This window comes from Oncorhynchus gorbuscha, linkage group LG26, assembly GCF_021184085.1.
Source record: "Oncorhynchus gorbuscha isolate QuinsamMale2020 ecotype Even-year linkage group LG26, OgorEven_v1.0, whole genome shotgun sequence".
Taxonomy (NCBI): Eukaryota; Metazoa; Chordata; class Actinopteri; order Salmoniformes; family Salmonidae; genus Oncorhynchus; species Oncorhynchus gorbuscha.
The window spans coordinates 14,622,667-14,640,569 of record NC_060198.1 but is presented as its reverse complement, the minus strand read 5'-3'; the positions used below and the strand labels follow the sequence as shown (position 1 = coordinate 14,640,569).

Below are 17,903 nucleotides of genomic sequence, written 5' to 3'. Positions count from 1 at the left end.
GACGAGACAAGGCTAGTAGGTCACTGTGTATAAAGGTACTGGTAGTGATATTGTATACAATTAAAGGGACCTGTGGTGTTGATCAAAATTATAATATCCACCCTCATCAATATATTAATCTATCTGATTCGACTAGTTGTGTCTACTTCTGATGAAGTCATGTTCCTGTACCATTTGCTGCATGCTGAGAACCAAATGACTGAACCACAGAGTTTCGAAACCATCTTTGACTGAACTGTGTTCTTGCTCTACATAGACATTTGATTATCGTACAAATACTGCAATTAATTTGCCATTCAAGGTAGGTTATATGAGTAGGTTCGTAAGCTTGTGCTTATTTGTGTTCTCAGATAAAGCTAACTAGCTACCTTAAGAACTAGCAGCACATCATAACATCAAATGCATCAACATCCACACAGGGCTGCGAGTGTCACCTAGTGCTAGCAATGTGTAGACAGGTCTCAGAGCAAGCAGCCTTTTCCAGTATTGTACTGTAGTACACATGAGATTTTACTTCTGAGTTCAGGGATTATAGCCCCCATATCTATCTTTGTAATGCAAAGTGTGCATGCAAGCTTTGCTTCAGCTACCAATAATTGTAACCTCACCCTACAGTGTGTGATATGTTATTAGCATTGTGATGTGCATATTATATTACTCTTAGATAACCTACAGTAGTACTGATTCTACTTAACTCTGTCAGCTAACTTGTAGTAGGTTTGCCAGACATAAGTGTACTTTCATCTTTCTTATTGATCTCATTCATCGGTGATCTCTGTCCATTTTACAGCTGTATTATGTTGCCCCTGAAGGAGAAAGATCGACCAATAGTGAAGAAGCTGCTGGAAGCTGGATGCTGTGCCCGCTGTGTCCTGAGGTTCTGCTGCTTGGGTGTGCAGTCAGCCTACCGCCAGTCTTATGAGGTCAGTGCTTTTGCTGCAATGGATTGTCTTTGCACTTAAAGCAGGGACAGACATACAGACATTTCAGAGATTCAAGTGCAAATACAGTTAAGTAGCTCCAACATTCTTCTTTGTAGGTAGTCTCGGCTTAAGGCTTTGCGTGAAAGCCTGTGGCAGACGCTACTTTGTAGGTAACCTAAGTATTCTCCTTTAGAATAATTGTGCCCGTGATCTAACTTGCGGTCATATATTGGGTGAACTGAACTGCTGGCAGACATTTGAATATATTTTTTGGATGCTGAATAATGTTTTTCTGTTTGTCCTGATCAGGATACAGCAAAGGAGCTTTGTGCTTTCATCAGTGATTCAGAGAATAACAAATCCCAAGATGCAGCCGTGCTGGAGCAGCACACAGAAGACCCCCCTCGTAAAAAAATTAAGATGGATGTGGCGGAGACGGACGTCCAATCAGACGGCGACTCTGCCGTGGTTCCCGCGGTGATGGAGGAAGGCGACGCCAAGCCGACGGACTCAGACATGTGTGCGGTGTGCCTGGGAGTTCTACAGGAGTTCTGTGATGAAGCCTATGCCATAAAGGTGTGTTTGGTCACTATTAATCCTATTGAATTTGGAGCCACTGTTGTTTTACATGATACCTATGACTAAGTATGTCTTTAGGTGCATTCCAAATGACACCCTGGTCAAAAGTAGTGCACTATATAGAAAATAGGGTACCGTTTAGGATACAACGTTGAAGATTAAAATAACAAAGACCTTTGTATCTGCCTAGTGATCAAATACTCCATCATCATAAAATCAATGCTCCAGTCTACCAGAATCTACCTCAATTACCACAGCTTGAGGCCTAGGAGGACTGAACCAACAATGGAATTTGGGGGGATTCATGACACTGTTTTTATGTGTGCAGATATCGGATGTGGTGAAGGCAAAAAACTACCAGTTTGACACAATGGTACTGTCCGTCTCCCTGCCGGCCCAGCTGTCTGTCAGAGAGGTCAGTGGTTACATTGTCGGCCTTAGCTGATAACTGATGTCACGCAATTGTGTAGCTATCAGCTTTTTTATTTTTTTATTTCACCTTTATTTAACCAGGTAGGCCAGTTGAGAACAAGTTCTCATTTACAACTGCGACCTGGCCAAGATAGAGCAGTGCGACCAACACAGAGTTACACATAAACAAACGTACAGTCAATAACACAATAGAAAAATCTATGTACATGTAACAGTATAACTTTAGACCGTCCCCTCGCCCATACTCGGGCGCGAACCAGGGACCCTCTGCACACATCATCAACAACAGTCACCCACGAAGCATCGTTACCCATCGCTCCACAAAAGCCGCGGCCCTTGCAGAGCAAGAGGAACTACTACTTCAAGGTCTCAGAGCAAGTGACGTCACCGATTGAAACACTATTTAGCGCGCACCACCGCTAACTAAGCTAGCGTTTCACATCCGTAGGGAGGTAAGGCAATAAATAGGCCATAGAGGTGAAATAATTACAATTTTGCATTAACATTGGAGTGATAGATGTGCAGATGATGATGTGCATGTAGAGATACTGGGGTGCAAAAGAGCAGGAGGATAAATAACAATATGGGGATGAGGTAGTTGGGTGTGCTATTTACAGATTGGCTGCGTACAGGTACAGTGATCGGTAAGCTGCTCTGACAGCTGAAGCTTGAAGTTAGAGAGGGAGATATAAGACTCCAGCTTCAGTGATTTTTTTTTTCAATTTGTCCAGTCATTGGCAGCAGAGAACTGGAAGGAAAGGCGGCCAAAGGAAGTGTTGGCTTACAGTATATTCAAATGGTTTGTCTCGAAACAACTTCCATTCAATAGAAAAGTATGATTATTTCAAGCTCAGTTGATTCTGTCATAGCCACACGATCAGTATAGCCTGGACCACAGTCGTTCTATTCAGTGTGATGTGTGGCAGTGCGAGACTACTTTACAGTCAATAATGCAGTATCTTGTCCCTGCGTTGGCCATTAGAGGGCATAGTTACCTCATAGTTAGTGGTACTGCTTCTGTCTAGTATAGAGACTAGAGTAGACTAAAATGCAATCGTGAAAGCCATTGTTTCTACAGATGTGGCATTCCCATTAGGGTGTGCATGACGGATGCTTGTAAACAGACAGGATGTTACTCAGGACGTTTCTGAACATGTACCCTCCTCTCTCTCTGCCACACCCCTACAGCACTCTTGTTGGCTGCATGTAAAGAAGGAAGTGAGGTAAGTTCGCTTCACCAGAGTGGCGTCCATCTATCTACCCTGATTTCTTTCCGTTAAATAAATAATTCTAATCCCAAAGTATCATCACTCCAAAACATTGAAATATTACAGTGTTCATTACTATATTATGAACACACATCTTTACCTTTTCTAACATGTCATGTCTTAACCCATAAGAGTCTAAGTCGGGGGAGGGGAGGGCGGGGTTCTACTAAGCTATATGGAATTGTCTTAAGGAGGTCATACCAAGGATCATTTAGCTATTTGATTTTGAATTTTAAAGACCCCTTGAAGTATCGCAACAATATATTAACACATTTATTCAATGTAAAATGTTATTTAGCCTTACTGCTATTAGCACATACAAACGCATTGAATAACAGATTCACTACATGAAACAACAGATAATCCCCCCCCCAAAAAAAAAAATGTAATGGAAGTTTGTTCTGAAGTCTGTCCAGTATCTGAGAGAGATAAGAAAGGGTCAGGCAGCATTTTTTTTAATGTGTTAATTTTGGCACTAAACAGTCTCCATATGCACTCCTTTTCAAAATGTTGGGGGTCACTTAGAAATGTCCTTGTTTTTTAAAGAAAAGCAAATTTTTTGCCCATTAAAATAACATCAACTTGATCAGAAATACAATGTAGACATTGTTAATGTTGTAAATTACTATTGCAGCTGGAAATGGCAGATTTTTGTATGGAATATCTATATGGGCGTACAGAGGCCCATTATCAGCAACCATCACTCCTGTATTCCAATGGCACGTTGTGTTAGCTAATCCAAGTTGATAATTTTAAAAGGCTAATTGATCATTAGAAAACCATTTTGCAATTATGTTAGCATAGCTGAAAACTGTTGTTCTGATTAAAGAAGCAATAAAACTGGCATTTTTTAGACTAGTTGAGTATGTGGAGAATCAGCATTTGTGGGTTCGATTACAGGCTCAAATTGGCCAGAAACAAAGGACTTTCTTCTGAAACTCGTCAGTCTATTCTTGTTCTGAGAAATGAAGACTATTCCATTTGAGAAATTGCCAAGAAACTGAAGATCTCGTACAGCACTGTGTACTACTCCCTTCACAGAACAGAGCAAACTGGCTCTAACCAGAATAGGAGAGGGAGGCCCGGTGCACAACTGAGCAAGAGGACAAGTCCATTAGAGTGTCTAGTTTGAGAAACAGACGCCTCGCAAGTGCTCAACTGGCAGCTTCGTTAAATAGTACCCGCAAAACACCAGACTCAACGTGAAGAGGCGACTCCAGGATGCTGGTCTTCTTTTTCCCATCTTAGTCTTTTATTTTTATTGGCCAGTCTGAGATGGCGTTTTCTTTGCAACTCTGTCTTCTGACCAATTTGATGTTATTTTAATGGACAAAAAAAATGTGCAAGGACATTTCTAAGTGACCCCAAACTTTTGAACAATGGTGTATACTTCCATTCATTGTTTTCAAATTGTACGGCGGACCTTCAGACAAGTCTTGTGAGGCCTGTGGACATCCTAGAGCAAAACAACTGACATGTATGTGTTTGTGACAGTCTCGCCCATATTAGTGTGTAACCCAAACGGTTCGGATGCTACAGACAGAAGTTGCTGTAACGACTTCAGACGAGTCCCAAGACACTTGTGGGGGGGGTTGTAGAGAAAAACGGAGAACACCATCGTGTTCGTGAGAGTCTCATCTTTTCATAGAGTAATAAACCGTTCAGACTATTTTGTGGGAAGACGTGAGTCTCATGGTGTGACAAACACAGCTCTGGTTCAGTCACATTTCACCGCAGAAGCGGTGGATCGAGACTCATCCAATGCAGAAAAAAACTCTCTAGGTTAAACAGACTTTTATGGGGATGTTTGTATTATGCTAATTAGATTTCCACGAGGGCGCAGATATCTACCTTAGGGGTTTTTAATACTTGAATTACGTTGAATTAATACCAAACAGGGAGAAGTCTATATGCCTCGATAAGGATGATGTCATCCAGGTGAAGGAGGCCTTCAAGTGGACCATGCAGGGTCTGATGTCCAAAGAGCTTGGTGGCGTACCTGTGGCGTACCTGTAGTGACCAAGGTCAGTGACCAGTGACCCGGAAGTAGCCATCCAGTGGCCTCACATGCTGATGGGTCGGACACCACTGTTGAAAAATACTTATCATACAAGTAGTGCCTTGTAGAGTAACTGTATCTATAGCAATAACCTGTAATGAGCTAGCCTGGTTCCAGATCTGTTTGTGGCCTTGTCAAGTCAATTGCTATCATTGACAAGAAAAACATGACCGGGAGTTGACATTGCGGCACAAACAGATTTGCACTCAGGCTAGTAATGTGAGAAGTGTTCTCTTAGTAAATTTACCCCGGTAAAATGAAGGCAAATAGAGCAAATGTAAGTGACAAAATTTTATTTATTCCTGAAAAGTATTTTTATTCTTGATTTTATTTTTAAAATTTTAAAAATTTATTTATTTTATTCCTATTTTATTTTCCTCTTTATCCCACAGATCAGTCGACAAACTGAACAGTTTGAGGTGGGCGTGGGGTTCACACATCCAGAGACGGACTCAGACTGCCACTTCTTGTAAGTTCTCCAAGCACACTTCTCCTCCGGGTATAGACCAGATGAATAGATTGACTAGACAGCCAGATGGATGGATGGATGGATGTGTGGAAGGACTGTTTGACTGACAGATTGATGGATAGATTTTATAGGTGCAAAGGCATGGAGTACCAGCAAAATACATATAATATTGAATGTAATGTAGCATTTGTATGTAACTACTTTCTACTTCTCTGCTTTATTCTTGCATTCAGGGCTGGCATCTGTTCAGACTGCTTCAGACCAACTAAGAACAAACAGGTGAGTGAACAAGCCAATTGGAGCCATGTCACATGACATTTGAACAAAATGGGTCATTGGTATAAATGGTTTTGATAAGTTCCATAAATGTTTTTGTCACCAATGGCGACATGCTGCTCATTCTTTGTCGTTCCATGTCTCTCGGTGTTACGGTCCTTTCTCTGATCTCTAGTTTGTCTCACAACAGAATGTCTTCACTAGAATGGCCGTGGTCAAAGCCCTCGAGAAGGATTCCAATAAGAAGTTTCTAAAGTAGGTGGTCACGTTATTCTCGCTTTTAGTTTCTGTTTCTCTGTCTTCACTCTTTTGAGAAACCCTACAATCTAACTTTTCTCTCTCTAGAAAGTTCCCCTGTCCCCCTACACGGCCAGCGAGGAAATGCATCGCTCAAGACGTCCAGTGTCTTCACGTTTCTGTATTTGTGGCGGGTAAGGTTGTTTATGACATCCTTGGATGATTTGAACCAAAGGAGGGCTTTGAGATGATCAAGTGGGGTCATTTCACTTCGGGAATGTATTCAGTTGGGGGCGAATACTAACATCCTCTTAGGTAAGTCGAATTTTCACTTATTTCTCCGTTGACATCAATGCAATGTAAAAGTTGGACTTAGGGAAAAGTTAGGATTCACCCTTCATGGTTAGCGTAAGTAAGCATTTCACTGTAAGGTGTACACCTGTTGTATTTGGCGCATGTGACGAATACAATTTGATTCGATTTTTTTCATGCCTTGGGATTTTTCAGTTATATAAAAAAAAAAAAAATGTTTTAAGGGTTTGACTTGACTCCTTTATGTTTGTCCCCGTTTCTTTTTAGGGAGGTACAACAAGTTCTCCCGCACGCTGCCCCAGACCCCCTGGGTGATTGACGGAGAGAGGAGGATGGAGTCGTCGGTGGAGGAGCTAATCGCCGCACCCCTCTTCTCCTCTTTCCGGGCTGAGGGTGAGCGTATACTGTGGTGTTCAGAAGGGCACACTGTAGCAATGGGGAAACAAAAATCCGTGTTCTTATTGGATGAGTTCAGGTAGAACCTCCTCGTTTCACTCTGTTTCTAAATGTTTTCTCCCTACTGAACCTCATAGGCTCTACACATTATTACTTAGGGATAGATAGACCATAGATAAGAGGGCCCAAAAGCCTGTTTTAGCATGGGCAGCACCATTGAGGACTTTCACCATTTTGAAGTAGTCAACTGGGTGAGACTTCCTATGGGTTAATGAAGAATCACATGATTCCATCCAGGTCATCAGGAGGGATCAGCCAATGAATTATACTTGTGAGCAAACATGCCATAACTTCAGGTGGCAGGAAATCGGCAACCTTGGCTTCAGACCTGTTCAAACACACTGCAGGTAGCAGTATGCACCCTTTCGGTTCGTTTGCCAATTCATAGAAGTAGTAGAAAAAGAAAGCGTACTAATTCAAAGGAGATGGCCTAAATGGCACTGCCCATGCTCTCACAGATGCCATAATGGGACAGATGCAATGATCCAATGTCTATCTAAGTCAATGAGAAAGACAGATCCAAAAGAAAGACCGATCTACACTGGTGAATGAATCTGGTATCTCAAGTAATGTCTTTCTCCTCTTTTCCCCTCTGGTCTTTGCAGGGTTTAATTTCTCCTCCTCAGGGAGGGAGGACGTGGATGTGCGGACGCTTGGAAATGGTCAGACGCACAACATACATGTATGTTTGCACATCCCCAGCCCTCGTTTCCATCAATGCGAGGTGTAAGGAGGTGTCTCTATCCCCATTCGCAGGTCGTCCGTTTGCACTGGAGCTGCTAAATCCTCACAGAGCCAGGTTCAATAAGGCAGAGGTCAGACAGCTGCAGGAGGCGCACACACACACACACACACACACACACACACACACACACACACGAATTTGAGCACAGCCCGATCTTTTCTTCTCACAGACCATCAACCAGTCCTCAGACAAAATCAGAGTACGAGATCTACAGATTGTAAGCAGGTGAGCAACGCAGTAGAGAAATGTGTCTCATTTCTGTCCAGAGACCTAAGAATGATGCTGTCATATTCTGTGTGTTTGTTTGTGTGTGTGCGTAGAGATGCTATGGGCCACATGAAGGAGGGTGAGGAGGACAAGACCAAGTCGTACACCGCCCTCATATGGACCCAGAAAGCTATCGACAAAGACGATATCACGTTCTTAGAGGAAACCAAGGTGAGTGTTCAGTGCTATCTTTAAACAGCATTATATTTTCATATAAAATCACAGTGGTTAAACTTCTTGGTTGTAGTATATTTTATGGTATGCGTGTTGATAATCTTCGGCTCGGTCATATAGGAGTTGAAGCTAGCTCAGAAGACGCCACTAAGAGTGTTGCGTCGCAGGCCGCTGGCCGTCAGGGAGCGCGTCATCCACACCATGAGTACATGCTTTCTGGACACGCATCACTTCCACCTGAAGCTGCGCACGCAGGCAGGGACGTATCCTTTATACAGAGAGAAGCAAAACAGTGAGATACACAAACCCACGTACACACAAAGGGAGGTATTAAGGTTGAGAGACATTCACAGTGAAATACTTACACACACACACACGATAACAAATTAATGTTTTTTTTTTATCATCAACGAGTCACCCAATGTCAGTACCTTAACTGTTCCCAGTTACATCAAGGAGTTTGTCCACAGAGACTTTGGTCGCACCAAGCCCAATCTGTGTGATCTGCTGAAGACTGAGACGGATATCCTAGAGCTGGACGTTGATGTGGGTATTTTTTTTAAGTTGCCATAAATGCATCTACTTTTTTGTGGGATATTAAAATAAGACACAGTGCACAGTGATTATTGTATAAAAAAATTGCGAGACACAGTTGAAAAGTTAATTCATAATATAAAGGGATAGTTAAGCATATTTCAATATTTGTTTCCTTACCTTGAAATCAGTCTGTTCTTTCAAGCTAAGGAAACAAATATAGAACATTGCTGGACTATGATTGAACATGCAGGTGAATCAAAAGTATTCTGATGAGTTTAGAATTTCTCTCTCTGTGCGTTCCTCAGTCTGTAGATGTGGACTGGCCACCTTCCATCCCCGAGTGAGCCTCGTCTCACTGATGCTGTTGAGGATGCCAAAAGGAGCCCTAGTTCTTTCTGATGGGCCATACTGTCACCTATTGGGCTCCGTTCCACTGATCTCTAGATGATATGGATAGTGTCAATATATTTGTTTTTCTTTCAATAGATTATGTTGAAATGACTGAATCTGTACAGCACATGCGCTGAGCTCTTGAACTGATCTTAGATATACATGTCTTTGAGAGCCGTAGCAGGGACTGGGTGTGAATGGCACTGCTGACGGAAAGAACTAAAATCCAAGTTAATTGCACTCACCTGGTGTCCCAAGTCTGAATTAGTCTCCTATTAGGAGAGGATGAAAACCAGAAGTGTTTCGGCCCTCCAGGACAGACATTGAACAGCCCTTCTATAGAGCATAAGGGTAGTATATGGTCAGTATTTTGTGTTTTTCCCTCAATTGATTTACAGAGGTTTATGTTCAGCCTTAAAATAAATTGTTTACCTGTGGATTGTCCCATAGGCAAAAGGAGAGCAATGCTATACTTTTTTTTTTGTATGAATGAAAATATTTTAATGTGATGTAATATAATAATATATGCCATTTAGCAGACGCTTTTATCCAAAGCGACTTACAGTCATGTGTGCATACATTCTACGTATAGGTGGTCCCGGGGATCGAACCCACTACCCTGGCGTTACAAGCGCCATGCTCTACCAACTGAGCTACAGAAGGACCATGATGAAGGACCATGATGTCTCCCATCAGTATCATGTTCCCTCATTGTAAATCCCATCCATATAAAGGCCTGGGACATGTTCAGTTGTGCACACAATGGAGAAAAAAAATTGGAACAGAAAACCAAAAAATTTATTTCATAAGTCCAGGTATGGTTCTTTGCCATTTTGACTTACCCCAACACCGATGTTTTATGTTAAAGGGAAACGTGAGGCAATCTACTTCCCCGGAGTCACAGGAACTCATGCCTACCATTTTATGTCGCTGCGTGTAGTTTGAAGGGAGTTGCTAACCATTGATACTGCAATTACTAACTAGCGTTAGCGCAATGACTGGAGGTCTATGGGTAGCAGATACCCACAGACCTTGTCATTGCACTAACGCTAGTTAGCATTTTCTCGTGAAACTACCTCTAGCTTCCTTCATATTGGACACAGAGACAATTGTATCCACAAGTTTATGTGACTCTGGGAAAGTAGATAAAGGGCCTCATTGCCAAAATCCTGATGTGTCCCTTTAATGTAAGCTCTAGTGTTCTGTCCATCAGGTGTGTGACACTAAAGACTTGTGGCAAGCAGAATCAAAACCTCTGCATCATTCAAGACTGTTGCTTTTTGAGGTGTAAAAGTTCAGAGTTAACCATCTTTGTAAATTCAAGCTAAAAAGGACCCAGTGCCTTGGCTCCAAGCCAGAGCATGTCCGTCGGAGCAATGGCCCAGTGAGACACGGGTGCCGGCCCACGTAGATGGAAAAATAGATTTACCTCAGTGTTTTACCCAAAAACATACCAGTGGGAATGCGCCAGTAGTTTCTTCCTCCCGGTTTTATTTGGTTCCTAATGAACATGACCCTGGATGAGACCCTTGCTGAATATTGTTTAGGGTAATGCTTTCCAAAGGGTACACACTCATTGAAATATCAGACGGGGGATTAAAATAAAACACTGACTTACGCCATGAAAAACCCTGAAATGTATCCTTTAATTTAATTCAAAATAAATACTACCACGGCATTGCAAGTTCACTATTGGTTTCTTGCCCTAATGTTTTGGTAAGAAAACAAACAAGCAAACAATCCAAAAAACAATTGGATAAAAAACAGACTTTAGTAATGCATCCAACAATATCATCCTTCAGCGGCTTAAAGAGAGGTTCCTCTTTGACTCTGAACAAAACTGGGTAACACTGCCTAGAATGACACAAACATAAATAAATCTAGTACTATGGTACAAAAAAGGAAGGGAATGATAACGACCTGATGTAACCACATATCACTGCAGAATTGACCATGGTCCCAATTGAACGGGTAAAAGAAAACATTACAGTGGGTGTCAATTAATTTGACCAAAAGCGAAAAAGGGTCTCGTCTCCATGGAAACCTCTTCTGGAAAGACAGGTCGAGGCGACGCTGACACCAGTCACAAAATGGGAGTGTCCAGTCATTCTTCAACGTTGTAGTTTACATTGTTTTAACCCAAAACGTCATTCTCAGTCTTCCTTTTCCTCCGGTCTTGATTCTCCTCTGCAAGCTTGAAGTACAGTCACACACAAAAGTTCATGTCTGGCCAAGATGCCACTAAGAACAAAAAAAGGCATTGCATATTTACATCAAAAAACGTGGGGGAACTGCTTTCCTTTTCTCTCTCCATTCTCACAGTCCTCATCATATCATCATACACAAGTATATTCATGGCTCAGTTACACGTGATCTGTGACCCGACATGGTTAGTGATGCCTTCCGCCCACCTTGTCGCTTTGGGAAGATTCTACTTTTTTTACAGATACAGATTTCATAGTCTGTCACAAGCCATATCAGCAGAGCTCAGAGCTGGCTCTGATGTTAGAGTGTGTGTGTGTGAGCCACATTCCTTGTGTAAACATCTATACCACTATTTTTTCTATAGCTATGAAAATAAGTTATTAATCAAATGACTGTGGAAAAAAGACGCAAAAAAGGCTTGTATATATATTCATAATAGCTTTTCCCTGATGGGTGTGTAAAGCTAAACTGGTAGCTGAGTTGAATGCGGTTGTGCTCTGTGTTGCCTGAGTGAACCGTGCAGTATCTGGCAGTTTAGTGTTTCTGTCAAACAATAACCAAGTAGAAATCTCTGGCAGAAAATGAAAAGGTAAAAAAGAATGAAAAGTAATAACACTGACAATGAAATTGGAATGAAAGAAACGGTCAGTTCTGTCTTTTTTGTTGTTTTTAGCAGATAGTGACTCTCGTTGCCATGGGATTGGAGAATGTGCACCGCCATGGCATTGTATATGAGAAAAATAATTGTTTGAATGAACCACGAGCCCCCCCGACCTAAACCCTGTCTGTATGATACGAAACATCTGCACACATAAGGCAACATTTTTGGTTTTGTTCCCTAGAACGGCTCTTCCAAACCAAGTGCAAAAAAGTTCAAACTAAAATTTAAAAAAGACAAAGAACGTAACAGGTCGACAACCCAATATTGACGGATAAAAATAAATAACAAAAACATTGCCTTCTGCAGTATATAGCGTTGAAAATGTAAGATACTTTTTTTTGTGTGGAGAGACCAGCTTGAGTCTATCCCACTGTGCAAAACCCCTTTTACAGTCCCTAAAAAGACAACTTCTCCCAGTCTGCACTCGAATACAGAGAAGGAGAAAAGAGGGGAGACTTTTCCTAAAATGGCTACGTGTTTTCCTCGAAACGGACGCGGGGGGGGCAATACTGGCTGGCAATGACCTTCACTCTCGTCCGCTGGCCGAATACGAGAATTGTGGGAAATGAGGCCTCCGTTCGCTGTCACCCTCACCCATCCCGTCTTCATCGTCTGTAGAAAGAGACAGAGACAGCGAGAGAGGAGAGTGAAAAGGTAGGTCTGGGCTCAATAACAAACTATAACCTGCATGAGTTAACTGTCATTACTTAAGTCTCTCATCGTTGCCGCTTGCTATAGACCACCGTCTGCCCCCAGCTGTGCCCTGGACACCATATGTGAATTGATTGCCCCCCATCTATCTTTAGAGCTCGTGCTGCTAGGTAACCTAAACTGGGACATGCTTAACACCCCGGACATCCTACAATCTAAGCTTGATGCCCTCAATCTCACACAAATGATCAAAGAACCCACCAGGTACAACCCCAAATCTGTAAACACAGGCACCCTCATAGATATCATCCTAACCAACCTACCCTCAAAATACACCTCTGCTGTTTTCAACCAAGATCTCAGCAATCACTGCCTCATTGCCTGCATCCGTAATGGGTCTGCGGTCAAATGACCACCCCTCATCACTGTCAAACGCTCCCTAAAACACTTCAGCGAGCAGGCCATTCTAATCGACTTGGCCCGGGTATCCTGGAAGGATATTGACCTCATCCCGTCAGTAGAAGATGCCTGGTTATTCTTTAAAAGTGCCTTCCTCACCATCTTAAATAAGCATGCTCCATTCACAAAATGTTGAACCAGGAACAGATATAGCCCTGGTTCTCTCCAGACCTGACTGCCCTTGACCAGCACAAAAACATTCTGTGGCGTACTGCATTAGCATCGAATAGCCCCCATGACATGCCAACTTTTCAGGGAAGTTAGGAACCAATATACACAGGCAGTGAGGAAATTTAGGAAATTTATATCCTGTAGCACAAACTCCCAAAAGTCCTGGGACACTGTAAAGTCCATGGAGAATAAGAGCACCTCCTTCCAGATGCCCACTGCACTGAGGCTAGGAAACACTGTAACCACCAATAAATCTTCTATTATTGAGAATTTCAATAAGCATTTTTCTACGGCTGGCCATGCTTTCCACCTGGCTACCCCTACCCCAGTCAACAGCCCTGCACCCCCCACAGCAACTCGCCCATGCCTCCCCCATTTCTCCTTCACCCAAACCCAGATAGCTGATGTTCTGAAAGAGCTGCAAAATTTGTACCCCTACAAATCAGCCAGGCAATACAATCTGGACCCCATCTTTCTAAAATGATCTGCCAAAATTATTGCAACCCCTTTTACTAGCCTGTTCAACCTCTCTTTCGTATCGTCTGAGATTCCCAAAGATTGGAAAGCTGCCACAGACCTATATCTATCCTACCCTGCCTATCTAAGGTCTTTGAAAGGCAAGTTAACAAACAGATTACAGACCATTTCGAATCCCACTGTACCTCCGCTATGCAATCTGGTTTCAGAGCTGGTCATGGGTGCACCTCAGCCACGCTCAAGGTCCTAAACGATATAACTGCCATCAATAAGAGACAATACTATGCAGCCGTATTCATCGACCTGGCCAAGGCTTTCGATTCTGTCAATCACCAAATTCTTATTGGCAGACTCAACAGCCTTGGTTTCTCAAATGACTGCCTCGACCTGGTTCACCAACTACTTCTCAGACAGAGTTCAGTGTGTCAAATCGGAGGGCCTGTTGTCCGGACCACTGCCAGTCTCTATGGCGGTGTCACAGGGTTAGATTCTCAGGCCGACTCTCTTCTCTGTATACATCAATGATGTCGCTCTTGCTGCTGGTGATTCTCTGATCCACCTCTACGCAGACGACACCATTCTGTATACCTCTGGCCCTTCTTTGGACACTGTGTTAACCTCTAGAAAAGCTTCAATGCCATACAACTCTCCTTCCATGGCCTCCAACTGCTCTTAAATGCAAGTAAAACTAAACGCATGCTCTTCAACCGATCGCTGCCCGCACCCTCCCGCCTGTCCAGCATCACTACTCTGGACGGTTCTGACTTAGAATATGTGGACAACTACAAATACCTAGGTGTCTGGTTAGACTGTAAACTCTCCTTCCAGACTCACATTAAACATCTCCAATCCAAAATTAAATCTAGAATCAGCTTCCTATTTCGCAACAAAGCATCCTTCACTCATGCTGCCAAACATACCCTTGTTAAACTGACCATCCTACCGATCCTCGACTTCGGCGATGTCATTTCCAAAATATCCTCCAACACTCTACTCAGCAAATTGGATGCAGTCTATCACAGTGGCATCCGTTTTGTCACCAAAGCCCCATATACTGCCCACCACTGCGACCTGTATGCTCTCGATAGCTGGCCCTCGCTTCATATTCGTCGCCAAACTCACTGGATCCAGGTCATTAACAAGTCTCTGCTAGGTAAAGCCCCACCTTATCTCAGCTCACTGGTCACCATAGCAGCACCCACCCACAGCACGCGCTCCAGCAGGTATATTTCACTGGTCACCCCCAAAGCCAATTCTTCCTTTGGCTGCCTTTCCTTCCAGTTCTCAGCTACCAATGACTGGAACGAACTGCAAAAATCACTGAAGCTGGAGACTCATATCTCCCTCACTAGCTTTAAGCACAAGCTGTCAGAGCAGCTCACAGATCACTGCACATAGCCCATCTGTAAATAGCCTATCCAACTACCTCATCCCCATACTGTATTTATTCATTTATCTTGCTTCTTTGCACCCCAGTATCTCTACTTGCACATTCATCTTCTGCACATCTACCATTCCAGTGTTTAATTGCTATATTGCAATTACTTCGCCACCATGGCCTATATATTGCCTTTACCGCCCTTATCTCATTTGCACACACTGTATATATACTTTTTTATACTGTATTATTGACTATGTTTGTTTATTCCATGTGTAACTCTGTTGTTGTATGTGTCAAACTGCTTTACTTTATCATGGCCAGGTCGCAGTTGTAAATGAGACTAGCCTACCTGGTTAAATAAATGTGAAATAAAAAATAAATAAACTTAAGGTCACTTGAGTAACAGTGTTACCTTAGAATAATCACTAAATAAAAGCCAGTACCACAGCACAACACCCCCAACAATTCAACAGACTAATCATCCTATGGCAGAGTCTATGGCAGGAAACACCTATTCCAAAGAAGTGGGCCGAACCGTGCAGAGGGATCCGATGGATACTTACATTTCTCCGGGGGAGTGATGGTGATCGTCTGTGCCGTGAACTCCTCATCGAAATACCGGGTGTCTGTCTCTGACGAGACCTGTGGCATGAAGGGGGGGACCAACTGTAGGGGAGAGAGAGGGGACACCGTTGTCACATGTAAATATATAATTTATATGCCATTTAGCAGACGCTTTTATCCAAAGCCACTTACAGTAGTTTGTGGATACATTTTTGTATCCACAAATCGGTGGCATGAGGAGTCAAACCCAAGATCTTGACATCATGCTTTATCAACTGAGCCACACAGGACCAGTGACATGTTACACACTGATGTCCGTGGCTTGTGTGTGACGTCAATATTAGCATATTTGACTGGGAAAATGGCAGTCATTTTCACCTGCGTGGAATATTCCGGTGGGAGGGCAGAGAACTGTTTTAATGAAATCCTAAGTGATCAGGTGTAGAAGAGGAGACTCACCTTTTTGTCGTAGACGTCTTGCCAGTCTATAGCCACAAAGAAACTGTGGCGCATTATCTCCTTCGCATCGTCTGGACCGCCACCGAGTCTGTCGTAAATAAAGAAAAGTACAAATGTGAACACTTTCTAGAAAACCTGTCAAGAAACAAGACAACATGAGCTAGGTGCAAATCCTGGAATAACATCAAGGGGTGAATGAAAGAATGTTCTCCCTTGGGTTTACCACTAACCTACCTGCCTCAAGCTTTTAGTGACAAAACGGCTTTGTAGCAGAACAATAAACAAATGCAAAATTGTGATGAGCTAGTATTTCATAAAGCAGGATCAATGAGTGAGCCAGTAACTCCTATACAAAAAAGACTAAATGATGGGAAGTTACAGTTGAGGGCTGGTTAGCTGATTAGCATGAGTCAATAATCCACTTCAAGTTGATCTGTTACGAAGAAGGAAATGTGTTGTGTCAAAACTATTTGGCTGTTTGTTTGTTGGCTGATCACTGACCCAGCTTCGTATAATCCCCCACTGGAGCCTTGGTGTGTGTGTGTGTGTGTGTGTGTGTGTGTGTGTGTGTGTGTGTGTGTGTGTGTGTGTGTGTGTGTGTGTGTGTGTGTGTGTGTGTGTGTGTGTGTGTGTGTGTGTGTGTGTGTGTGTGTGTGTGTGTGTGTGTGTGTGTGTGTGTGTGTGTGTGTGTGTTCGTTCGTCTGTCTGCATACCTGTGCCTCTGTGTATACATCTCTCTTGCTTCAATACATGCATGTCTGTCTGTGTGTGTGCCCGAGCGTCTGTTTCTATCTCTCTGTACCGTTTGTTGGGGTCCTTGATGAGCAGGCCGGAGAGCAGGGACTTGGAGTCGGAGGAGAGCGTGCGTGGAAACTTGATCTCCTCCATGAGGATCAGCTCAAACAGCTTCTCGTGGTCCTGGTTGTAGAAGGGCAGCCGACCGCACATCATCTCATACATGACCACGCCCAGACCCCACCAGTCCACCGCCCGGCCGTAGTCATTGTCCTCCAGCACCTAGCATAGGGACATCATGACATAATACAGTATGTTTTACCCACTTCATATGTATATAATGCATTCAATTTTTACCGATTAATTCGGGACGATTTCAAGTAATAAAAAAAATACATGCTGATTACATTGCATTCCACGAGGAAACTGCGTGGCAGGCTGACCACCTGTTACGCAAGTGCAGCAAGGAGCAAAGTTAAGTTGCTAGCTAGCATTAAACTTATCTTATAAAAAACAATCAATCTTCACATATTCACTAGTTAACTACACATGGTTAATGATATTACTAGGTTAACAAGGTTGTCCAGCGTTGCATATAATCAATGCGGTATCAATGCGGTAATTTGTCATCGAATCACAGCCTACTTCTCCAAACGGGTGATGATTTAACAAAAGCACAACCTTTGCACAAATGTACCTAACCATAAACATCAATGCCTTATTTAAAATCAATACACAGAAGTATATTTTTTTAAACCTGCATATTTAGTTAAAAGACATTCATGTTAACAAGCAATATTAACTATGGAAATTGTGTCACTTCTCTTGCATTCATTGCACGTAGAGTCAGGGTATATGCAACAGTTTGGACCGCCTGGTTCATTGCGAACTAATTTGCCAGAATTTTACGGAATTATGACATAACACTGAAGGTTGTGCAATGTAACAGCAATATTTAGACTTAGGGTTGCCACCCGTTCGATAAAATATGTAACGGTTCCGTAATTCACTGAAAG

The 17,903-nt window shown here is 42.8% G+C and overlaps 2 protein-coding genes across 2 annotated transcripts in view; one reads left to right on the top strand and one right to left on the bottom strand.

Moving 5' to 3' along the window:
* Position 1: 1 nt before the first annotated feature.
* LOC124015999 (tRNA pseudouridine synthase Pus10-like) lies at positions 2 to 10,767 on the top strand. Its single transcript, XM_046331516.1, has 19 exons — positions 2 to 301; positions 791 to 923; positions 1,233 to 1,499; positions 1,831 to 1,917; positions 3,123 to 3,157; positions 5,101 to 5,208; positions 5,250 to 5,259; positions 5,675 to 5,730; positions 5,964 to 6,009; positions 6,197 to 6,261; positions 6,352 to 6,437; positions 6,823 to 6,948; positions 7,617 to 7,673; positions 7,768 to 7,844; positions 7,926 to 7,981; positions 8,077 to 8,194; positions 8,318 to 8,460; positions 8,644 to 8,743; positions 9,040 to 10,767. Exons 2-19 carry the CDS (start codon positions 798 to 800, stop codon positions 9,076 to 9,078), a joined length of 1,602 nt encoding a protein of 533 aa, XP_046187472.1. The 5' UTR covers positions 2 to 301; positions 791 to 797; the 3' UTR covers positions 9,079 to 10,767.
* The window catches only part of LOC124015998 (RAC-gamma serine/threonine-protein kinase-like), a 23,687-nt gene continuing 16,535 nt past the window's right edge, over positions 10,752 to 17,903 (bottom strand). The window contains exons 11-14 of the mRNA XM_046331515.1: positions 16,955 to 17,169; positions 16,153 to 16,240; positions 15,693 to 15,795; positions 10,752 to 12,602 (exon numbers count right to left, since the gene is read on the bottom strand). Of these exons, the coding sequence (XP_046187471.1) occupies positions 12,517 to 12,602; positions 15,693 to 15,795; positions 16,153 to 16,240; positions 16,955 to 17,169 (492 nt within the window). The 3' untranslated portion in view covers positions 10,752 to 12,516. The remainder of the gene's footprint in view (positions 12,603 to 15,692; positions 15,796 to 16,152; positions 16,241 to 16,954; positions 17,170 to 17,903) is intronic.